General features: G+C 49.2%; 11 protein-coding genes across 11 annotated transcripts; 7 read left to right on the top strand and 4 right to left on the bottom strand.

The window, feature by feature from the left end:
- Positions 1-330: 330 nt before the first annotated feature.
- LCP9604111_2670 (uncharacterized protein) lies at positions 331-1,566 on the top strand (the record flags this gene model as incomplete). Its single annotated transcript, XM_039070173.1, has 5 exons — positions 331-619; positions 674-829; positions 892-1,214; positions 1,296-1,365; positions 1,433-1,566. The coding sequence occupies 5 exons, from the start codon at positions 331-333 to the stop codon at positions 1,564-1,566; spliced, it is 972 nt and encodes a 323-aa protein (XP_038931422.1).
- Positions 1,567-2,842: 1,276 nt separating this feature from the next.
- On the top strand, positions 2,843-4,231 carry LCP9604111_2669 (putative integral membrane protein; the record flags this gene model as incomplete). The annotated part of the gene is made up of 6 exons (XM_039070171.1): positions 2,843-3,014; positions 3,074-3,093; positions 3,153-3,189; positions 3,239-3,306; positions 3,355-3,827; positions 3,886-4,231. The coding sequence occupies 6 exons, from the start codon at positions 2,843-2,845 to the stop codon at positions 4,229-4,231; spliced, it is 1,116 nt and encodes a 371-aa protein (XP_038931421.1).
- A 759-nt stretch (positions 4,232-4,990) lies between these two features.
- Positions 4,991-7,468, top strand: LCP9604111_2668 (ankyrin repeat domain-containing protein; the record flags this gene model as incomplete). The annotated part of the gene is made up of 1 exon (XM_039070170.1): positions 4,991-7,468. The coding sequence occupies one exon, from the start codon at positions 4,991-4,993 to the stop codon at positions 7,466-7,468; it is 2,478 nt and encodes an 825-aa protein (XP_038931420.1).
- A 133-nt stretch (positions 7,469-7,601) lies between these two features.
- Positions 7,602-8,813, bottom strand: LCP9604111_2667 (Qc-SNARE protein; the record flags this gene model as incomplete). The annotated part of the gene is made up of 2 exons (XM_039070169.1): positions 7,602-7,653; positions 7,726-8,813. 2 exons carry the CDS (start codon positions 8,811-8,813, stop codon positions 7,602-7,604), a joined length of 1,140 nt encoding a protein of 379 aa, XP_038931419.1.
- Positions 8,814-9,213: 400 nt separating this feature from the next.
- Positions 9,214-10,673, bottom strand: LCP9604111_2666 (SIP1 domain-containing protein; the record flags this gene model as incomplete). Its single annotated transcript, XM_039070168.1, has 2 exons — positions 9,214-10,375; positions 10,474-10,673. The coding sequence occupies 2 exons, from the start codon at positions 10,671-10,673 to the stop codon at positions 9,214-9,216; spliced, it is 1,362 nt and encodes a 453-aa protein (XP_038931418.1).
- Positions 10,674-11,400: 727 nt separating this feature from the next.
- On the top strand, positions 11,401-12,548 carry LCP9604111_2665 (F-box domain protein; the record flags this gene model as incomplete). Its single annotated transcript, XM_039070167.1, has 3 exons — positions 11,401-11,576; positions 11,633-11,713; positions 11,774-12,548. The coding sequence occupies 3 exons, from the start codon at positions 11,401-11,403 to the stop codon at positions 12,546-12,548; spliced, it is 1,032 nt and encodes a 343-aa protein (XP_038931417.1).
- Positions 12,549-12,966: 418 nt separating this feature from the next.
- LCP9604111_2664 (putative HAD superfamily hydrolase) lies at positions 12,967-14,291 on the top strand (the record flags this gene model as incomplete). The annotated part of the gene is made up of 3 exons (XM_039070166.1): positions 12,967-13,100; positions 13,155-13,457; positions 13,514-14,291. The coding sequence occupies 3 exons, from the start codon at positions 12,967-12,969 to the stop codon at positions 14,289-14,291; spliced, it is 1,215 nt and encodes a 404-aa protein (XP_038931416.1).
- Positions 14,292-14,468: 177 nt separating this feature from the next.
- Positions 14,469-16,447, top strand: dps1 (putative aspartyl-tRNA synthetase Dps1; the record flags this gene model as incomplete). The annotated part of the gene is made up of 4 exons (XM_039070165.1): positions 14,469-14,557; positions 14,639-14,650; positions 14,705-15,701; positions 15,770-16,447. The coding sequence occupies 4 exons, from the start codon at positions 14,469-14,471 to the stop codon at positions 16,445-16,447; spliced, it is 1,776 nt and encodes a 591-aa protein (XP_038931415.1).
- Positions 16,448-16,844: 397 nt separating this feature from the next.
- LCP9604111_2662 (coatomer subunit gamma) lies at positions 16,845-19,835 on the bottom strand (the record flags this gene model as incomplete). The annotated part of the gene is made up of 5 exons (XM_039070164.1): positions 16,845-17,077; positions 17,136-17,954; positions 18,004-19,315; positions 19,375-19,685; positions 19,760-19,835. The coding sequence occupies 5 exons, from the start codon at positions 19,833-19,835 to the stop codon at positions 16,845-16,847; spliced, it is 2,751 nt and encodes a 916-aa protein (XP_038931414.1).
- Positions 19,836-20,255: 420 nt separating this feature from the next.
- On the top strand, positions 20,256-21,177 carry LCP9604111_2661 (phosducin family protein; the record flags this gene model as incomplete). The annotated part of the gene is made up of 4 exons (XM_039070163.1): positions 20,256-20,293; positions 20,381-20,563; positions 20,631-20,986; positions 21,044-21,177. 4 exons carry the CDS (start codon positions 20,256-20,258, stop codon positions 21,175-21,177), a joined length of 711 nt encoding a protein of 236 aa, XP_038931413.1.
- Positions 21,178-21,614: 437 nt separating this feature from the next.
- Positions 21,615-22,641, bottom strand: rsmA (putative bZIP transcription factor (Fcr3); the record flags this gene model as incomplete). Its single annotated transcript, XM_039070162.1, has 3 exons — positions 21,615-22,146; positions 22,228-22,481; positions 22,534-22,641. 3 exons carry the CDS (start codon positions 22,639-22,641, stop codon positions 21,615-21,617), a joined length of 894 nt encoding a protein of 297 aa, XP_038931412.1.
- Positions 22,642-22,981: the final 340 nt, after the last annotated feature.

Genomic DNA, 22,981 nt, shown 5'->3' with positions numbered 1-22,981 from the left:
AGTTCGTTTCCAGCATGCTATACCAAGTACAGAGTACGATGTACATACATACACCCTGTGAGAGTAGTATGTTGTACAGAATACTCCGCGGGGGTCCAATTGCGGAGCCATTAGAGTGCGGATCCCGTTCCGAGGCTATTGAGACCTTACATCTCCACAACGGAGGTGCTCCGTACGATGTCAGGGAAAAGATCCTTGCGGTCCGTGCTAGTGTCATGCACGAAGTTCCATTTAGAAAAAGAACACGACATCCCGGGCTCTATAAAGTATACTTTTTGTTCCCAACTTTGAATCGCAGAAACCACAATAGAACAGCAGAACAGCAGAACAATGGCCCGATCTCCATTTGACACCCCGTTTGATCAACTCCCGAATCCAAAGCAGGTTTGGCTAGGAAAGCCAGGTAGCTATGAAGAGGGTCTAGGGAAATTAGCCATCCTTACCCCTGAAGTCGTCGCCGCGGCTTCCGCTAGCGAGATAAGATGTGGTCGACGCGTCACAATGGGATGGGAAATGACGAAGTTGGATTATCCTAATCTCAACCGTCAGCCATGTCACCATCAGATTGTGCCTCTTCTGGGAGGTGTGGCATTCGATGACATCTATACTATGAACCCACGTGAGTTGAGAGTGATTCTGCTTTTCTCCCTTCATTATATTGACTGTTTGACAGAGCAAAGTAGCCAGTGGGACGGTCTGCGCCATTTTTCCCAGACAGTACCTGGTCAGTCTGAACGTCTATTCTACGGTGGAACGACTAGTGAGGAAATCAATGATCGCCAAAATGATCGAATTGGTCTTCAGCATTGGGCTAAAGAGGGTATTGCAGGTACGCATCCCCTTCACATGAATACACGACTCCCCTGATATGAACTCACACAATTGCAATAGGACGTGGAGTCTTGATCGACTACGCCACATGGGCCGAGAAAAAGGGGATTAAGTACACCACATTCTCGACCCACCAAGTGCGCTTTGCCGATATCCTTGAAATTGCCAAGGAGAATAAGATCACGTTTCAAAGGGGTGATATTCTGTTCGTCCGTGTAGGAGTGACCAAGGAGTGGGACACGTCCATGACAGACGCCCAAAAACAAGCTTACTCGGACAACCCCAGCCCGGAGCATGCTGGGGTTGAAGCGACCACAGAGGTCCTTCGCTGGCTGTGGGACACTGGATTCGCCGCCATCGCCAGTGATGCAATCAGTTGGGAGGTGAGCGATAAGAAAGATAGACCACAAATTCCCCTCGATATGTGGCAAGCCGATCAAGAAACTCAACTGACAGATCCACAGGTCTACCCACCACAATCCCCTGACATATTCCTCCATGAATATGTGCTTGCTGGATGGGGAATGCCGATCGGTAAGTCGCCGGGACGTTTTACCCGAGTTCCGCAGGTCCATTATGTATATTGACTCATAACCAACAGGGGAACTATTCGATCTTGAGGCGCTGGCACGGACCTGCCAGGAACTCCAACGGTGGAGCTTTTTCGTGGCATCTGTACCTTTGAACATGCCCGGTGGGGTTTCCTCGCCTCCGAATGTGATGGCTATTTTCTAGGTCCAACTTGTCTGCGGAGTACGATGTATATGTACAATATATGGAGTGGTTTGTCACATAGTCAATCAAGCATCCGGTAGTCATTGCGGGTACCTGGGTAGGATTCCCTATATAAACCCTATTGACTGGCCGGCTCGTGTGGTACCGCACCGTTGGAAGTGTCAAAATTTCATGCTCGCTCAGAGTGTACAAAGTACGAGGGCAACTCGGGCGCGATCAACCGTCATGGAAACGTTGTACATTATGTTCTAGACTGTTCGCCGAAGGCTCGAGGCCGAACGGACCAGCGGAAAAGGATCTACGATGGACACATCGACACGGCAACAAAATAATGATACGCGGTAGAGTTTCCTAATAGAGATAAAATAGAGAGCACAACGTACGGAGTAGTCCGTACACTTTTTGCCTCGTATTTTTGATTTCCGTTTTCTTTTGGGGGCCAGGGTAACTTATCCAAATCTCCACCATCTGTAGCGGACGGACCCTGCGATCCACAACCTATACAGGTTCCACTTTAATTGACGAACCTGCGTCTTCAAAACATGCCGTCGTGGGTCAAAAGTGACCTCTGGAAATCATGCTGTGCGCAACCACGGTTGATGGAGCCGTTCGGGCCCACTTCCCGTATAGACTAACTCAATTGCAAGCCCAGAAATTGTAATTACAACGTGAATGCCAATATGATCAAGAGACTATGCAAGCGTTTGTATGCATATACATATGTATTGCTTGTGCTGAGCTGCTACAAGCATTTTATTGGCTTGATCTGGGCAGTTCATGCCAGGAATATATGTATGTAGGTCGAGTTCCAGGTCATGTACAATTACGATTTGTCATTTAAATGACAGCATGAAAGCTTGAATGCACGTAACCGTGTATTTGTGTGCACCGTGCACCAGGGTGTACATACTACACACTGTAGGTACAATGTATCCAACGTATGATCGTAGTGCCAAAGCAAGACAGCAGAAAAAAAAAACATTTTATTATTTACAGACCTTAGGCATGAATAAGTGATCAATCCTGTTGTATTTGTGAGTAGATAATAGAGTTCTGCTGGTTCTTCTGTTTGAAACGAGCCGATCATAGGTGATCAATAGCCCGATTTCAACAATGCAGCTTCGTAAAAGCATGTCAGTTTAAAATTTCAATCAGGGATGTCTGAACCCTATTTTCTGGCCCTTCTATTTTCTAGCTTCTTGGCTGATATTGCTTAAAAGATGGGGATGTCTTGCGCCTGGCCCCGTTACTGGTTCTAAACTTACAGCAATCCGTGATGTCCCCCATGCCGTTGCTGGAACGAGGCTCTGACAATGCGTCCATTGATCGGAGTGTGCAGAACTGGAACTACGCCTGCCAGTCATTATGTATCATTGGCATGATGGTCTTCTTCGGTCTGCGTGTTTATACTCGGTTGTTCATTCTCAGTGGATTCGGGAAGCAGGATTGTGAGTGAAATTTTTGGATGGAAGCGTACGGAACAGGTAAATGCTGACAGCCTCAATAGGGATATGCACAGCTGCCTGGGTAAGACTCCTACATACATGGAAAGAGGGCAACTTAGGCTAACAGAATATCTCGAACAGTTCCTCGGCATCTGTTACTCAATCATTGCACTCCTCAGTATGTCTCTAGTACCACAGGTGACAGGCTATATCTAACGCAAGGACAGTGGGTCATTACGGAGGAGGCTTACACTGGACGGATGTCCCCGAGGAGAACAAGATTCCTTTCCAAAAGGTATACAAAGCACACGAATGATGATTATCCAGACTTCTGACTCTCTAGACTATATACGCAACAATGGTCATGTATGGACCAACAGCCTATCTCACAAAATTGTGTCTCCTCTGGATCATGATTCGTGTATTCAGTCCCTTCCGGAAATGCGTCATGTTTATTAAGGTCTTTATGGGAATCATGTTGGCCTACTACATCCCGGCTGTCAGCGTCAAAATCCGAATCTGCAACCCCATCGCCAAATTCTGGGACCAGAGTATTGACGGCACATGTTTCGACCAAACATCGATCATTTTGGCTGATGTCGTCGTCAGTGTGGTCAGTGATTTGATCATTCTCATCTTGCCATTACCATTAACTTTGACTCTGCAAATTTCTACAAAGAGAAAGATGCGGGTTATGGGTATTTTGGGAGCGGGCGGCCTGGCTGTTGCAGCCAGTATCATCCGGTTGGCACTTATTGTCGTTACCGGACAGTCGAAGGATCTTTCTCGTACGTTTATGAGAATCAATATGCTAGGGTACGTTTTCTCAGCCTATCTTTTTGACGATGCATTCTAACTGCGAAATTCTTTTCAGTAATGCGGAAGTCTCCATCGGCGTTATCTGTACCTGTCTCCCTTCTCTCTCGGCTCTCATAATTCGAATCTACCACGAATATTCCAGCAACAAAGTAACGCTCGAGTCCGACTACAAAATGAGCGCGATACGAAACCGGGGTACAATGGATCGAAGCAAGAATCAAATGAGTGCTGTAACGACAGGCTCGGACGAGGAGGTACTCATGCACAATGCACAGGCAAATCCGAAGTTCGAGACAATCATCCACGGCAATAGTGAGAAAGGAGGTCCGCCGAAATCGACATTCAGTGGCATAGGAGTGACCCGATCTGTTGATGTGTCAACCTCCGTGGAGCCTCGGTGATTCTGAGTGATACAAAGAACGATGTCAATCTCGTTTTAGACGATAAACCCTGCAAACTATGACGCTGGGTCGATACATCCTTTATATATTTAATGATATATCTCATTTTCTTTGTGATTTATATACGGTTCTTGCTGGGAAGAAGCCGAGTCCTGCATTATGCCTTTCGCCGTCGGTCCGATGCAGATCCAATCAAAGAGCCCAGAATCAACTAGGGGACTGGCCTAGATATGCAGACTGCCGTAAGGAGTAGAATAATTCGAACTCGTTGACCGGCATGGTCCAGAATCCCCTGAATTCACCTGTCCCATATCCCATCAGTGATAGCCCCCTCTGATTCTATGGCATCAATATCACAGGTCCTTGCACTACATTCATATATATCTATACATCTTTCCTGTTAGTTAGGTATCTATAGAACAAGAACACTATGACAGGTACTACACGGGCTTTGGGAATACTGCATACGTACCTTTGCTTATGTCGGTACCCGTGGACATATAGAACCCTCAATGTCCTCAATTGTATAAGAAAGAGATAACAGATGTACAAACCATGTCTAGAATTTCTCTTTAAACATACATTTCACTCCATTCGAAGCTGTTTCACGCAATGTAATGATACCTCTGGGAGTCTTTTTGAGACATGGATTAATTGCACCACGTCATGACTCCAGTCTCCACCCTCAAACATCTAGATATTTATTTTGTACACAATCAATCCTTCTGCTCATCTCTCCATTAGATGTATATACTCAAAATGCCTCCCTCCGTGTCTTTCTCTCATCTTCCAGTCGAAGTCATCTACTTAATTGTTGATCTCCTCGAGCCAGCACGTTACCTCAACTCGTTGGCGCAGACATGTTCGCGGCTATATCTGCTCTTGACCCCAATGCTCTATCAAAACAGCACTCGTTCATCACACGGGTTCCCCATTGTATGGGCAGCACAGCATAGCTCCGAAGGGACCATTCGCCAAGCATTTGACGCTGGAGCTTCCACATATTCATGTCATTACAACTTTCAACAATCGCTCGTCGCGGCAGTGAACAACAACCATGAGACCATCGTCCGACTGATACTGGAACAAAATGAAGACCCTAGTATATTCACAGAAAAGCAGAGCTGCAAGCTGTGCAAAGGCCAGAAATCCGAGGAGGCCGCCTCAAAAGTTCTCAATCCACTATATGCGGCGGCAGTGCGTGGCAACGTGGCCATTGTCAGGCTTTTGCTTGCCTATAAGATCACTTTCGAACATGGTTGCGGAGAACGTACTCCGATATGCTCCGATATCGTATTTGCGGCAGTAAACAGCGGACACCTAGCCGTTATGCAAGTTCTCATCGAGGCTGGCTACGCCTGGGACGACAAAAGAAGAAGATACCAGGATAAGACACCACTCACTGTTGCAGTCGATCAGGGTGATGCAAGAATGGTTGAATACTTGCTGGACAAAGGGGCCAAACCCTCGCGTGATGATAAGCCACTTCTTGAGTCTGCCGCGGAAAATGGACACCTTGAAACGGTCAAATTGCTCCTGGAACGCGGAGCAGAGCCTCAAGGAAGCGCTCTTTCCTGCGCGGCTGGCAATGGCCATGTGGAGGTCGTGGAAGTGCTCTTAGACCATGGGGCGGATCCCGATCCTGATATGGTTCGAGATTGTCTGAGTACACTCTACTATGTAGCTGTAAGTGGTCAGCTACAAATCCTTGATCTTCTGTTGGCACGTGGGGTGAACATATACCCCAAGGACCCAAAGAAAAAACGCTACTTGTTATCATCCATAATCGAAGATGAACTCTGGCGATCAGTTGAGAGGCAGAAGCGGTCTGCTTTCGCTGTTTCCTTTCGAGCCCTCGCCGATTTTGAGAACATGATAGACCACGGAGATGACCTAGCACAAGCTGAGATTCTGTACATAGCTATTGGCTATGGGTGGGATGATATTGTGCAGCGTGTTCTGGAGCAGAGCTTTTCCGCAGATGGAATATATCAGCACTGTAAGCTCCGGTATAACAGGCCTATACTCCAAGCCATTCAGAACGGTGATATTGGAATTACCAGACTCTTGGTTGAGCATGGTGCCAATATACAGGAGTACCAGGGAGAAAGCAAGGATGAAGGCGCGCTATCCTTGGCAATCCAATTGGGCAATGTAAAAATTGCAGAGCTTTTGATCGACCACGGGGCTGATGTAAATTGCATAAGCAGCCGCGGAGAAACTGCTTTGGCAGAGGCGACGGCATTGGCGTCCGAAGACATATTTCGCATGTTGCTTGATCGAGGAGCTGATCCGACGAAAACGCCATTATATACCGATGAAAACGCCGTCACCAGAGCATTGTACTTCGGTGCAGTGGATGCGGTACAGACCTTGCTTGAGAGAGGCATTGCATTGGAAATGCCTCCGTTGCCCGAGGAGCAAGAAAAGCTCACGAACCACCGAGGACTCTATACTCCAAAGAATCCCAAGACATTGCTAGAAGAGGCATTCTTGGGAGGAGAACAAATGGCGGAGCTGGTCTTAGACCGGGGATTGTTGAATATAGACCCTGAGAGCTATGGGGCGCAAGAAGGATTAGAGCACGCTGTCCAACTTGGAATGACTGGGGTGGTGAAGCAGCTACTTGAACGAGGAGTTGATCCTAAAATACCTTTACTATCCGGTCGCCAATCTTTGATAGTGACTGCACCATATTCTCCAGCCACTGACAGTAGAATTAATGCTACAGCCATTCTTGATATGCTCTTAGCCCATGGTGCTGATATCGATGAACGGCGGCTTCCTAGCATTACACCCTTATATCGGGTCATCTTGGATGTCAACTCCGGAAATCAGCAGGTGCGACTCTTGCTGGAGAGAGGCGCAGATCCCTTCGCGGTGCATGCTTGCTATCGCGCACTCGTTACAGAGGCAAGCGATGACAATTTCAACTCAATACTCAGGGTCAAACGGTCAATGCCTAGTCCCGATACCTGGCGTCCCAAAAAAACGTTTATATTTGTGCCGAATATGAGCGAACTGAAAGATGACCCATTCCTTGCATGCATGAGACGGGGCGATAAAGCGATGCTTGAGGCCATGCTTGACGCGATTGATCGGAAAGGACTTCCCTTGGAGGAGTTGAAGGATAGACTTGATCGAGCTCGGATGGAAGCGACTGAGAGTGGGAACCTGCACCTTCTACCCATTCTGCAGGATTATTACTGGGTAAAAAATATCCACGCAAGAAGCTGAAGATTTCAAAATGACAGGATGTTATTTGCTAATAAATTGGCTTGAATGATGCTGTAAACACCCGCTCAAAGGTATATTGGAAGAAGTGCTCTACGCGCAATGGGAAACAGGCACGGTCAAAATCAAGAGATCTTCAAGAGATCTTTTCGATCCTCTTCCTTGCAATATCCATCTTGGATTTCAATCTAGACACCTCGTTAGTAAAGCAGATCAAATCAAGTGGAAAACGTGAGCAAAGGACATAGATGTAAACGAACATATCAGACTCCTCATCCGCCAACCTCAGCAGATCATTCTGCACCTCGAGCTCCTCATTAATCTGCGTGCCGAGTTCCCTCTGTCGAATAATGATCTTTCTCAACTCATCCACATTATCATCCTGGCTCTGCATAATCTGCCTCTGCAACTGCAGCACACCATCGTTGTCAAGTTCTCGAGTTCGCTCCGTCTCTTTGCCAAGGACCCTACCCGCCCGAGCCGGCGTCCTACGCCCACTAGACGCATCTCCAGCGGCATTCCCAGCATTCATCAAAGCTCCTTTATCTTGAATGGATGCGACAGTATGATCAAGCCGGCTCTTCGTTGCCATAGCATGCAAGAGATCCTCCAAGCCGTCTTTTTCCTTGCGCGCATTGATGAGCAGGTCTTTTCGTCGGCGTATCTCGCCCCCACCAAGACTGGACGATGTTTGTGCCTCGGACATCTTATCTCCGCGTCCAAGATGCTTCAGTCCATCGTCCAGAGTGGTGATCATGGTCCCCGCACGGACAAGACTGCCCTTCGCCTGTGCAGAGCTCTCATGTTGCTTCTGTGGCGTTGTTTCCTGGTCTCTGCGAGATAGCTGTAGTCGTGCATCGTGGAGGTGGTTCTTCATGTCGCGGTAGTAGTCGAGCCATAGCGTCGGGTCCGTAATGGATGCATTTGTAGCGGCTGGGTCTGTGATAGCGGTGTGGAGTCGGGTGGACGTGGTGGTTGAGCCGTTGCCCGTTGATGCGATTGCGGTGGGAAGATTGAGGAATGCACGCCATGCGGGCGAGGTGCGCCAGCGCCCATCGTCGGACTCGTTAATCGCGCGAAGGTATGCCTCTAGCCCGCGGCGACGGTCTTCGCACAATCGTTCATTCGAGACGGTTTTCGAAAACCAGGTTTTCGAAGGCAGAGGAGCTGGTGGAGGGGCATTCGTTTGGGAGATGAGGGTGCTATGGAAGGTCGAGAAGTCCGAGTAGCGTTTGGGAACCGTGAAGGAGCGGAGTGGGAGGCGGAGGGTGATGTGGTAGACGGTGTACGGCGGGGAAGTATTTGAGAGGGTAGTATTCGGAATCGCTATCTCAACGGTTGGCGCCATTTTGATTAGAATTGAAATGAGAATGTCATTGTTCTCAAAAGTCGGGGTGTGAGATAGAATGGATGTCGAGCTTGGAGTCCGGGCGGTCATAAGGATGACCTCCTCTTACTCCATTGCCACCTGATTCACAGTTGGGTCGGAATATTCATACAAGAATCTTCAGACCTTCCTTGGCTTTTAAGAATAGTCGGCCATGTTTAAAGCCTTTTTATCTTAAGAATAACATGATCAAGTTAGGTTACTGGCGGTTAGCTGAAATCCGCCGAGGCCTAGTATCTCATTGTCGGTTGAAATTCGCAACGATCAGGCACTACGTATAGAACACAAGGCATTGGCACGTTGTAACACGAAATTAATATTAAATAACATTGGGTATCTCATACATGCAAGTCAAATCCATCTATTCCCAGATCTCTCGTTCCTCCAAAAGATCCCGCTGGCCAAAGAACTCACCAACCACCATAATGATCATATCGAGCACGGCATGAGTCTGTATCGACCAATCGTCGTCTTCTTCTTCTTCTTCTTCTTCCCAGCTACCAGGCGTCTCGACAGAGTCGGAATTGGTCTGCAGGGAATCGTTCTGCAGCAGCCGAGCTCGCAAGCGCGCCTTGGCTGCTTCCAAGTCGGATTCTTCAAGCGATAATGCGTCAGTCTCCGGCAATTTCGCTTGCTTGCTTCCCGCTTCATTTGGAACTGGAGGCTCACGCTGAGCCTCTTCCTTGTTCTCCTCGCCTTGAAATGTAGGTTCCGGTTGAGTTTCCTGCTTGGTCGCTTCCTCATTCTGGACTGTAGATCTCTGCTGAGCTTCTGCCTTGGTATCTTTCTCATCCTCGACGAGATCACCCTGTTGGGTTTTGTCCTTTGCTGGGCCTGCCACAGAATAATCGGCCTCCTCCTCATACTCCTCGTTCTCTAACTCTTGCACCTTGCGCAAGATAGTCGCAGCTCGTTTGCCCAGATTTCGAATAACACCCACCTCTCGGGTGGAAAGTTGTCCAACCTCACGGCACCTTCCCAATAGGCCCCAAGCCCAAGCCCCAATGCGCCGTACGCGCTGAGTGTCGTCGCCGCGCACAACATCAGACATCATCCGTGCTAGTATTTCCAGTACTTCTAACACGCTGTCCATGTCCATGCTTGCCAGTTGGACCATACGTGGTTCGACTGTGACCAAGAGCCGGCGCCATGTTTTGTGCGCAGATCCGGCCTTTCGGGGCAGACTGATAGGGTGGTCATTGTCGAGGGTATTGATAGCACTGGCAGGTGGACTGCATTTTAGGGTCGATCGCAAGAGGAGGAATCGATGTCGCAGAAGATTGTTGTAGGAATTTTGCGCTTCAGGATAGAGCTCATCGAGCTTTGAAGGGGAATTTGCGGCGTTGTTTGTGTTCTCCTCCACAGGCGCAATGTAGGCTTCGTCCTCGTAAAAGCCTGGTAGTAGATGAGGGTCATTCGGTTCAACTAGCGTCAAATCTGGTTGCATATTTGATGCTACTTTTGAAGGGTCTGTGGTCGGAGTAGGTGCAGAGAAAAGTATCGGTAGTGAGTTTGCTTCGAATCTATCGAGCAAAAATTAGTTCAAACTTGAATCACGACGGACAAGCCTCGACATCATTCAGGCAAAGCAAAAGCTATATAGATGCAGGATCAGGCATACCGAACCACGCGCAAGTATTCCAATCCATCGTCCGGGTCGTTGGAGAGTAGGTCATCGCCTCCATCGTCCAACCCCGGGAATGCGTTCTTCTGGCCATAAAGGGGATTATGACGGGGATGCTCACAAGATGCCACCGAAGCTTCGTCGTGTTCATCATTTTCATAAGTTATCCGAGGACGTTTCAACGAAGGGGCCGACATGGTGTCTTTTCTCTTGTCGGGCAGAGTGAGGTGAAGATGGTAGGTCCTGTAGGATCGAAGGAGCTTGGGCCAATCTGCAGACCGGCTTGAAGCTCTTGTAACGAATATAGACTTGACCACCTATTTCCTGAATAAGATAAGAGACTCATATGATAATGAATTTGTATTCAGCAGTTCCTGACAATATTTCCAGCTTTATTCTGCTCATTATCTTACTGCTATCATAATCCTAGTGAAATTTGTATACAACCGAGCCCAAGGCGGTGTACAATAATTGCTTATCGAAGGCGGGGACCTGGATCTGCCGGTAAAAAAGATAAGGATCGTCATCGGACTATCTTCACATCTCCAATTATTTGTGTCAATCCACCCCATGTCTTTTTTATCTTTCCTTGGAACTTTTTCCCTTCTACTTCCATGCTGAATCAACTAATAATCCCACTTCACTTGAGATGACCTGTGTCTTTGCTTCTCTCGGAAGCGGTTCGGTCTCTCTGTTGCCTCTTCCTCGCCATCTTCATCCTTAATTGTTACGAAACGCCACACATAATATTTTCGACACACGGATTCTTCACGATATCAATTTGAAACCTTCTTGTTTGTTCCACTGGTAAAATGCTAAGGCGGGTCGACTCCACCGAAGTCATGACTTCTCCCCAATGTGTTTACCTCCCTACAGAGGTCTTAATACACATCGCCAAATTCATTTTTGATGGTTGGAAAAATAATGCCGACCCCCCAAGTTATCAAGTCACGCTTCAAAGGTTTTGTTCGGTCTCTCGCCAGTGGTACTCTGCTGGCATCGAATTTCTCTACTACCGACCTCAACTTGACGAAGGAAATAGCTTCTTGCTTTTCACCAACACTGTGTGCCCATCGATTCGCTCCCGAGGACGAAGAAAAGTAGACTTGGGTTCACTAGTTCATGTCCTGAACCTCGGATCATTGGTCCACCACAGCTCGAATAGCCTAACGGCACGGCTTCTAGGTCGAGTGAAGAAGAACCTGAGGACTTTTGTTGCTCCGAGGATCTCTTTTTCGTAAGTAAATAATGGCTATCACAACATAATATCCAACCTCAAGCTAATTCCTCTCCACAGGATCAACAGCCTTGCACCCTTAGCAAAATGCAAGGAGCTCTGCTATCTTTCTCTCCACTTAGTAGCTGAGCCAATCGCGCTTCCTGCGATCAAGAAAGCCATCAGCAATATCGACAAATTGCAATCCCTTGAGCTTTCATCTACAACTCTCATCACAGACGATAGTTCCACTGAAGATTGGCCGCCCAATCTAAGATACCTCCAGGTTGGCGGGCAATTTGTTACAGATAGAATGTATTCGTTCAAATGGCCTCCCAACTTGGTATCGTTGACATTATGTGGTTGTGATAGTCTAAACACTCCCATCTTGGAAGATATTCTCATCAATGAGCAGCTCCGTACCACACTTACGCAGTTGATCATTCACAGTGCCAATAGCGAGATGTTCAAGGAGGGACCATCTGGGATCTTACGCGCACTCATGGCTTTAGAGTCTCTTCGAATACCCATTGATCTGCTTTACGAATTTCTCATTCTTCCTGCATTCGACTCAAGGGATTCTCCATTGTCAATTCGTGGACTGGAGCTCACGGCACCATATAACGAGAACTTTTCTACAGTCATTGATCCCGATGATATTTGCAAGGCCCTGAAAATGAATCTCTCTCGATTGTGCGCTCTTGGTATCAGTGCTAGCTGTCTTGGAATAATACCCGAAGCATCACATGCCAAAATCGACAAGTGGTTGTGGAAGAATATTGATAAGTGTCCTGAGGAAGAGCTTGATTCTCTTTTTGACTTGGGTCTCTATGTCATGGCTGAGCCAATGTGCTAAAGATTCATTCATACATTCTTATGAAGTCTTATATATATATGCCTCTCTCTGTATATTAGCCGTTAATGGGTCATGCTACTGCCCCGGCAGCTATCTTTCTAGCAATGTACCATAGCACAACCTATAAAACAGATTGAAGCGAGAGTACTAGTTGGACTAGAGAGGATACATTTTAAGGAGAATAATGATGCACCGACAGCGAAAATGCTGGCTAATCTGTGATTGTTTGGTTATTCTCCCTATTTGATTCAAATACCATGGTCCTTTTCTCTAAAGCCTCGAATCAAAAGCGAGTGTAAAAGTTTGAGAGTGGGGAAATGGAAGTTCGGAGGGAAAGATCTGGCCGGCACGGTCCCGGGGGAACCTGGAAATGACGTACATTTCCCTTTTGTACACATTTCCCAGGATCACGACCACAATGAGATCGCAAACCCTTTGGCGGTCATTTGGCCTATTGCAGCGTCAATCCCTCTCTACTCATAAAACTGTCACCCGCCGAGCTATCCAAACAGCTAGTTCTCGACCGATCCCCAACTTCGCATTTGCATTTGAGTGAGTCTTGACCGGCGAACACAATTCACTCGATTTTCTTCTCACATGCTACAGCATTGATGGCGTCCTCCTCCGCGCATCGAAACCTTTGCCCGGTGCCGCCGACTCGCTTGCTCTCCTGAAGAAACAAGGAATCCCCTTTCTTCTGCTCACCAACGGCGGCGGTAAACACGAGACGGAGCGTGTCGCGGAAATCAGCGAGAAACTAGGAATACCACTGGATGCTACGGACATTGTGCAGAGTCACTCACCCTTTGCTGAGCTGGTCAAGGGACCGGACGAGTCGAGCGCCCTGGAACACAAGTGTGTGTTAGTGGCCGGAGGCGATGGGGATAACTGCCGGCGCGTGGCAGAACGGTATATCAAGGACCCCTTCCTATTGCTGAATGATATATGCTAATTAATAGTAATAGGTACGGCTTCAAGAATGTTGTAACTCCGGCGGATATTCTTATGGCAAACCCCGCTGTCTGTCCGTTTTCGATGAACTTCAGCGAATATTATAAAACATTTGCCCGACCGCTCCCGCACCCCGTTGATTTCAATGATGCGTCGAAGACTTTGAAGATCGATGCTGTCTTTGTGTTCAATGATCCTCGTGATTGGGCGTTGGACACCCAGGTTATTATGGACCTCCTCCTCTCATCGCAAGGCCGTCTAGGCACTTTGTCTGAAAAGAACGGACGAATCGATCTTCCCAATCATGGGTACCAACAGGATGGCCAGCCCCATCTATACTTTTCTAATCCAGATTTGTGGTGGGCCGCCGCCTACCCCTTGCCCCGTCTTGGTCAGGGCGGATTCCGGGAAGCGCTTGAGGGCGTCTGGGCTGCGGCTACAGGTGGCCCCAGCAAGGGTATTGAGTTGAAGAAGACCGTGATCGGCAAACCTTACCAACCCACCTACCAGTTCGCAGAGCGTCAATTGCTTCGGAACCGGCTGAGAACATTTGGAAGCTCTGCTGAAAGCACGCCCCTGGAAAGAGTATATATGGTCGGTGATAATCCAGAGTCAGATATCCGAGGAGCCAACTCCTATCGCAGTGAAATTGGCAGTAGCTGGCACTCGATCCTTGTCCGCACTGGGGTATACCGTGGCGGAGAGCCTGCTTGGATCCCTGAGACAATTGCTGACAATGTACAAAAAGGTGTTCAATGGGCACTGAAGAACTCGAACTGGCCTGCTGCGTGATTATCAAGGGACGCTGGATACTCTACATTGATATGAAGATCGGCATCAACATGGCGCCAATCTATGTTTATGTGTTTGTTCCAAATAGCTACCAGCACCAATCCACATAATTACCTCTACAACATTTTTTCAACCTATCATGTAATAAAAAAATGTAGATACAAGTGATTAACATGCATGGATGTACTCCGTACATATACAGTCAAGGTAGATCTGCCTAAGTCTCCACACCGCCTACCCCTCTTAGGGCTTGATCATTCGGCGGGGTGAGTCGACGAAACAGTTTTCTCCGCAGCTCTACTTACAATCAGCCTGCTGCATTAACTCCTGCAAATTTCTCAGGATAGAAAATCATTAACGTAGGATCCAACATACCTGACCTAACACTTTGCTCCCTCTAATTGTCTTTGCAGCACCATGGCCGACTCCGAATTGCCCCACCGTCCCAAGCCCGAGGCCCAGGATGCCTCCGCTCCCGCCGCGGAAGGTGAGACCAAGAACGCAAGCAAGAACGCACTGAAGAAGGCCGCAAAGGATAAGGCCAAGGCAGAGAAGGCTGCGGCGCGTGCAGCGCAAGAAAAGGCCCAGGCCGCCGCCCAGGAGGCCAACGACACGGCCAAGGATCTATACGGCCCTCTCCCAGAGGCCGAGAACGCCATCCCGTCTACACGATTCAGCGAACTCTCAGAGGAACACTACGAGAAGGAGGTGACAGTTGTGGCGCGTGTGGACAATGCGCGTGTGCAGAGTGCTAAGCTTGCATTCTTGATGCTGCGCCAGCAGGGACAAAAAGTGCAGGCCGTCATTGCGGCCGCGGAGCCCATCTCGCGACAGATGATCAAGTACACCGGGGGCCTGAACGTCAACTCGATTGTGCAGATCACCGGTATTGTGAAGAAGCCCGAGATTCCGATCTCGTCTGCGTCCATTAGCCACCTCGAGATCCACATTCGCAAGGTCTATATGATCTCCGAGGCTGCGCAGATGCTCCCTATGCAAGTCAAGGATGCTGAGCGCCCGCCCCCAGAGAGCATTGATGAAGGTGCTCAGGTTGATGCCGAGGGTGCTCCAATCGTCACCCTCAAGACTCGCCTTGATAACCGGGTCCTCGATCTGCAGACTGAAACCAGCCAGGCCATCACCTGGATTTCCAGCGGTGTCTCCCAGCTATTTGCTGAGTACATGATTAAGAGTGGCTCCCGGTGGATCTCCACACCTAAGCTGGTTGGTGCCGCCACAGAAGGTGGCAGCGGTGTCTTCGAGGTGAAGTACTTCAAGCGCAATGCCTACTTGGCGCAGAGCCCCCAGCTATACAAGCAGATGTGTATCGCCGGTGATATGGAGAACGTATTCGAGATCGCCCCCGTATTCCGTGCCGAGGACAGCAACACCCACCGCCACTTGACTGAGGTATGACCTACTGATATATTTTCCCGAACAGGAAAAAAAGAAACAGATTATTCTGACATGACTTACAGTTCTCCGGTCTCGATTTCGAGAAGACCTTCCGCGGCCACTACCACGAGGTTCTGGAGTTCGCTGAAGACCTCCTTGTCTTCATCCTCACCCAGCTCAAGGAGCGCTACGCAACCCAGATCGCCACCATCCAAAAGTCCTACCCCAAGGCCGGCGACTTCAAGCTTCCCAAGGACGGTAAGGCGCTGCGCTTGAACTACATGGACGGTGTTGCGCTACTGAAGGAAGCCGGTGTCGACGTCTCAGAGCAAGAACGCTTCGAGAACGACTTCTCTACCGCGATGGAGAAGCAGCTCGGCCAAATCATCCGCGAGAAGTACGACACCGACTTCTACGTGCTCGACAAGTTCCCCATGGCTGTCCGTCCCTTCTACACCAAGGCCGATCCCGACGACAAGCGCTTCTCTAACTCGTACGACTTCTTCATGCGTGGCGAGGAGATCATGTCTGGTGCCCAGCGTATCAACGATATCAAGGAGTTGGAGGAGTCTATGCGCTCTAAGGGTCTCGAGCCTAACCAGGAGGGCTTCGAGGATTACCTCAATGCTTTCCGCCAGGGTTGCCCCCCTCACGCTGGCGGTGGTCTTGGTCTAAACCGTATTGTTATGTTCTTCCTTGGCTTGCCTAACGTCCGTTTGGCTTCGCTGTTCCCCCGTGACCCTCAGCGTCTGCGTCCTTGATTTTGCACTGTGTGGAATTATCTCATGGCATTACAAGAAGCATATAAAAACAAAATCTTTTAGCTGTCTTTCAAACATTCATACTTTTATTTTGGTCGTAATATCTGTGGCTAATTTAAACAAACAATTTTGACCCTTGTCTACTCTTAACTTAACCAACGGACAAGGCAGTGTTAAGAATCAAGCTCGCGATTATACACTAATGACAGCTACACTGTGAGAAACATCAAGTGTATGCATGAATATGATATGATATTTGGATGAAAAGTTGCATTGACAAGTTTTGAGGGGTGGACGACGCAATCTAACGAACCAAGACACATGAAAAAGACACACGCTCTTGTCCCCCCAACCAGGATTAAGCACGTAACGACAAAAAGAAAGGGAGAGAAAGGGATTAAGACACAGAAGCAATCACAGCGGCGGCGACGCCCTCTTCTTCTGCCCGAACGGTGATCTTGGTAGTCACACCGGCCTTGCTGGAGTAGGCCATCTTGATGAGAGCAGCGACGCGGCCACCAGAGACGGTCTTGCCGAACAGCTTGAGAGTGTGTGTGCTGCTGTTGAGGGCCACGTCGGTACCCTCTAGAGGTTGCAGAGATAGCGCTGAGATCAGTTGTTCCGTGGCATCTGGGATCAAAAGCGTGAGTATTTATAACATAGAGCAATAAATAGGACTTGTACATACCGTTGATACCCTTCATGTTGCTGAGCTGCAGAGTTTCGCTTTCCTCCTCGCCATTGGCGCCAGTCTGCTCCCAGACGTGGTCGAAGCTGCCGGCGAATGTCGGGATGACATAGTCACTGCCTGTCAGCTCGAGGTCCTCCACCTGGTACTCGTCGTCGTAGCCACTGTCCTCCGGCTCGCCGCTTACGGGATCGATTTCTTTGCTAGTGAACTTGAGGATGTTTGTGAAGGAGGTGACGGGGACGCTGTTCTCGCCGGTGAGCTTCTTGAAAGCAACGTAGACAACACCAGGCTGGTCTGTGGGCAGCTTGGGGGCAGGAATGATAAAGTCTTCCTCCAATACGTCCTCTTCTTCTGGCGTGGCAACCACGGTGACATTCTCAAGAATAGTATCCGGAAGTGTGTTCTTGATATCATATTGTACCACGATGTGTTCCTTGAAAATGTGCTTGACGGCCGTAACAACGTATTCGGTTTCGCTCTCGGAAAGCTCGACAGGCGCGGAGGACTTGAGCAAAATACCGTAAGCCTTGATATCGGGGTACTGCAGAAGTTGCTCTGCGTATTTCTGGGTGGCAGAGGCGCTGGCTGCTTCGGCCATACCGCCGGCTGCCTTGCCCTTCGGGGGACCGGTCGAAGGCGCCTTGAGAGTGGGAGTAGCTGAGGTAAGCTTCTTGGTCCTCTCCTCGGCCAGCGCCTGCTCGTGTGAGACAACCGGAATGGTGGCAACATCGAAGGCAGTAGCGAATGTCCCCTTGTCACCAGACGTCACATACATGACGAGCTGGTGTTCAAACGTGGAAAGGGAATACATTGAGTCTATAACCATTAGTAAAATTACCATTGCTAGTCATGGACAAGACCTTACCGTTCTTAATGAAAGCGCTCGCCGACTCATCGTCTTCACTCATCAGACGCAGGTTAAGCGCAGCACGGTCTCGCACCTCGTCGTCGGTATCATCAAGACAACGGGTGAGGAGAACATGGACACTAGACTTGACTTCGGGGTCTTTCTGGCCAACACCAAATTTGGCCAATGCGGTGACAGCAGCGGCGCGTACGATGGCGTTCTCCAATACGACGCGGTTGTAGATGTAGCGGATATACTTTGTAGGATGGGTAGTCTTAGGGCCCTCGGAACCAAGCAGGTGCAGGATTCTAACCGAAAGCTTGGTGAACTCGCAATCCTCAATGAACTCACAGAGGTGAGCAAGCGCATCTTCCTTGCTTTCCGGGACAAACTTGATCAAATCGAACATGCTCTCAACAACAGTGCGCTTGAACTCGTATCCGCCCTCGTCCCGCAGGATACCACTCAGGAAAACGAGCATACCGGCCTGCTTGCTGGGGAACTTCAAACACAAAGTGCGAATAGCTTCGACAATAGTGACCTTGAACTCGTCGGTGATATCAGCCATAAAGCCCGAGATTTGCTTCATCAAACGGTCAACGCTGGCTTCGTTGCCAGTCTTGAGCAGTGTCGTAATGGCGAACGTTGCGATTGAACGGTTCGAGTTAGAGATAAGGGACTCGATATCAGGGTTGCAGACATTGACGACGTGTGGCTTGAAAGAGGCGAAGTTGTGTAGGATACGGATTGCAGCGAACTTGGTGATTGACCGGGGGGAGGACAGGAAGAGCTGGAGAACATGAACTGCCTGCGTTGCCTCGGCATCGGTGACATCGCGCATATCGCAAATAGCCTTGGCCGCCTCAAAGTTGACCATCTCATGCTTGTGGCGGAGCCAGCCATCCAACATCTGCATCATGGGTTTCCGGAGACCTTGGTCCTCCTCGGCCAATTTGGCCGCCAGACGTACCAACAAAACCAGAGCAGCCGGGCTCTTCACCACACCTGCAGCGCCGTACTGTTGTACCATTTTGACCAAAGACATGCGATCGTGCGAGCGCATCTGGTACAAAAGACCGATGGCGTGGTACTGTGTCATGAAATTCGAGTTCGAGATAGCATGGCTCTGTGAGCCTGAGAAACCAAGGAACCCGGTCGATGATTTCGATGACGAGGCCGCTTCCTGTGTTTCGCTCTGCCACCTCCGGACAACGTCGCGCGCAATGGGGAGGAGATGGTAGGAAGAGACCAAGGCCGCGGAGGACACCGACGGGGTCTTGTCAACAATGGCGGTCTTGATAAGTCGCTCGATACCCTGTACTGTGGAACCCTTTTGCAATTGTCAGCAAATCCCCTCAACCATTGAAGTCCTCGCGACCGACGACCTACATCGATAATGCGGCAGAGCGCTCTGATGGCATTGGCCCGGTACAAGACATCGCTTCCTACCGCAGTGTCCTTCATAATGATACTTGTCGACATGATCACATCTTCGGCGGTGCCAGCTAGCTCCTTCAAGATCAGGTACACCATCTGCCGCAATGACGGGTCTTTGTTCTGGAAGAGCTTGGAGATTCCGAAGAAGAGAGTGGTGGCTTCATTCGTAGGGAACTGCTCCCCGGTGAACATGAGGACAGCGATCTTGGTGAGTAACGTTCGGCATGTTCGCGGCGAGATAGGAGAGGAATTGAATAGGCGTGCTAGGAGAGTTATCTCGTTAGCATTGAATATGTGCAGCGCATGTAGGCGCCAGGGGGTATTGTTCATTACACACCATCTTGGAAAACGGAGGTCCGATCAAGCTTGATCATGACCTGGTCCTCATCTTCGTTTTTCTTCATGTAACTCATATTGCCCAGCAGCTGGAATTGCACCAGCAATGAGTGGTTGCCGTCGTATTAGAAAGGTGGAGTTGGTGCAATTGGGACACGGGTCGAGTACACAGAAGCAGGGTAGGGCGGTGTAGGTGACTATAACAGTTGCATAACCACGCAGGAATTGGAGGCTTAAAGAGGGTAAATCGGAGAAACAGACAAGGATATAATCGGGGTAAATGCGGTGGTAGTGAATCTCGAACCCTCAAAGCTCAGAAGTGCCAGCTATTGACAAGTTGAAGGTGGCCTTCCGTGTGTTTGGCCCGAACCAAACACTGCAAACAGGTGGCATCACGATCCAAGGCAGCGCATTCATCCCCTCTAAACCCCCTCATTCCCTTTGTATTTCGCTTGGATCGAATTTAATCTATACATCTTTGATCATTTCAATCCAATATGCAGGTTGAAGTTGACCCTAAGGAGGATACCGAGTGGTAAGCATATTTACTTGCAACATACCCCCGCTACCGGCAAGGTATAACCTGAAGGCAATGGCTAACCCGTTGTTGAATATTGCATAGGAACGATATCCTCCGTCAACATGGCATTATTCCCGAAAAGCCCAAAGACCCCGAACCTCTGATCCAAGAGGCTCTGATCGCCGCACAGCACAGGGCGCACGAGAACCGACTCGAGGACAAGGACCTTGATGAGCTAGACGCACTGGAGGATGAGGAAGATGAGACGTTTCTCGAGACTTACCGGTAAGCTTTGATGTAATAGTAAGTATACCTAAAAAGGTTCCCTTTGCTCACGGTACCAATCAAACAGGCAAAAGCGTCTCGCCGAGCTCTCCACCCTCCAACAAACCAGCCTGTTCAACCAAGTCTACCCACTTCAGAAAGTCGATTATGCCCGCGAGGTGACAGAGGCATCCAACAATGCTTTCGTCTTAGTCAACCTCACATCGATGGGCGGGAATGTTGAATCGCGCGTGTTGACGGAGCTCTGGCGGCAGCTTGCTGCCAAATTCGGCGATATCAAGTTTTGTGAGATTCGTGCCGACATGTGTATTGAGGGGTATCCAGAGAAGAACACGCCCACAATCCTGGTATATAAGGATACCGAGATCAAGAAGCAGCTTGTCACGCTCCAGCAGTTGAAGGGACCCCGGACCAAGATCGAAGGTAAGTTACGTTCAAGGCAGGAGTGAAATAAGAATTGTATACTGATCAAATGCATAGATATTGAGCGTTTGCTCGTGGAGATCGGTGCTTTGAAGGAGAGTGATGTCCGGCTGAGGAAGCGTGATGGAGAGGACGACTACAAGAAAGACGATGATCTGAACGTTGAAGATTATGATGATGATTGGGATTGATTTCCTTGCGATTGAAAATACTGCAAATGTTATGATTTGGCTTGTGTGTATGTATATTATGAACATATCCAAAAATGATGACCCCCGTTCTACGTCGACAGGAGCCAAGAGAATGATACCTTGTTAGCCCCGATTGGAATTACCTACATGTGTAGACAGTTTCTTGCCATATAGGCTGGGTTGCATGATGGCGACTATCTAGTAAATGTGGATACTCGAAACCATGCGAACTATGTATGTAGCCACCCATTGCAATGGAGGTAAAGAAGCCAAAATTCAAGTATATAGCCCAGACGCTGATAAACGCAACCGAATCACGTATATACTGAATTAACAACGAATTGGATGACAAAATCGCTGTTCATCCCATCAATTCCAACGCCAAAGAACATCAATCATAACCGTATCAGCGGTACCCGGAGAAAAAGGATACCGCATCAAATCAACTCATCACGACCAGCAGCCGCACTTTCCTCAATAGCCCGGCGCACCTGGCTCTCTTTAAAAGCAGGGCCCTGTCCGTCACACTGCGACATACCCTTCAAACGCTCCGTGACATCACCGATATCAAGTTGGCCGCGCTCAAACAGTTCATGTTTCTGAATAAGGTCCCACGTAGCACCCGCATCCAGCAGCTTCTCACCGGTAATCGGACACACGGTGAGACGGTGGTGCAGGTTTCGAGACGTGCCAGGGCTGTCTGCCATAAACGTGGTATGGAAGTCTGTTGGGGAGTACTTCATTGGGCCCGTAACCGTTGGTTCAGGATTCTCGTTTGCGCCGACATGTCCGCGGTTGGCCTGTTGTGATGTCGCGCGCAAGATCTCATTCTCGGTTGTGTACCGGGCCAGCTCGCGCTTGAGGCGCTCGTTGTCGGCTTGTAATGTGTTGGAGGCTTGTTCGAGGCTATTTACTTTGTCTTCGAGGTCGCGGACGTGCTGTTCCTTGCGCTCCCGGAATGCCCGCTGACTGTGTAACGAGTGGAACCTGTTAGTGTTTGCTTTACGGGGATAGATGTCTCTAGACACGTGGGTTGGATATGTCACATACGCTGCTCGGTTTTGTGCCTTGCGCTTGCTTTGTGCGGGCGCTGAGTCCTTTTCCTCGCTGCTACTCCTCCCTAAAGCTGGGTCGGCGAATTGAGTTTCATCGCCGTCGAATGAGGTGGGGCGTGTGTGCTGAGTGTTGGCGGCATCGCTGGAAGCAGAGTGCTTGACCGAGTCTGGCGGTGAATGCGGTGGCGGGACAAAGGAGGGGTCGGCAGGGAATGGGGGGATATAGCCAGGGAAGTTTTGGTAATTATTCTGGTCTATTAGCGACAAGTTCTTGACGGTTAGGGGGGAACAAAGAACCTACCACAGGGGCGAATGTATCTGGTTGGGCATGGGGTTGGTCGGGGGTAGGCAGCCCGTAGAGCGAGAAGCCCGAGGGCTGTGATCGGGGATCATAGAAAGAGTAATCCATTACAGAATCGTAGACAGATTCCAAGGTCTCGAGGGCTTGTCGGAAAGTTAGGAGGTGAGGGTGGGAAAACTTTTGAGGAAAATCTATTATCTGCTCGAGTTTCATGTACCGGGGGGGCGTTCCGTTGTACGATGTACAGAATTCAATGTTGTCATGACACTCCTATACCATCTCGATTCAAGGTATACTTCCAAGGTCTACATGTAACCTCTCGTATGTCCATCGATTCCAAGAGTGCTCGGTGCATGGGCCAAACTTTCGATGATCTCATCGTTTTTTACTCTTTTTGGACCGGGAAGTACGGATGTTGGGGCGATGGCGGTCTGGTTGCGAGTTGAAT

The sequence above is a fragment of the Penicillium roqueforti genome (genome assembly GCF_015533775.1).
Source record: "Penicillium roqueforti strain LCP96 04111 chromosome Unknown scaffold_03, whole genome shotgun sequence".
Classification (NCBI taxonomy): Eukaryota; Fungi; Ascomycota; class Eurotiomycetes; order Eurotiales; family Aspergillaceae; genus Penicillium; species Penicillium roqueforti.
The sequence above is the reverse complement of the archived record's forward strand: the minus strand, read 5'-3'. Positions and strand labels throughout refer to the sequence as shown.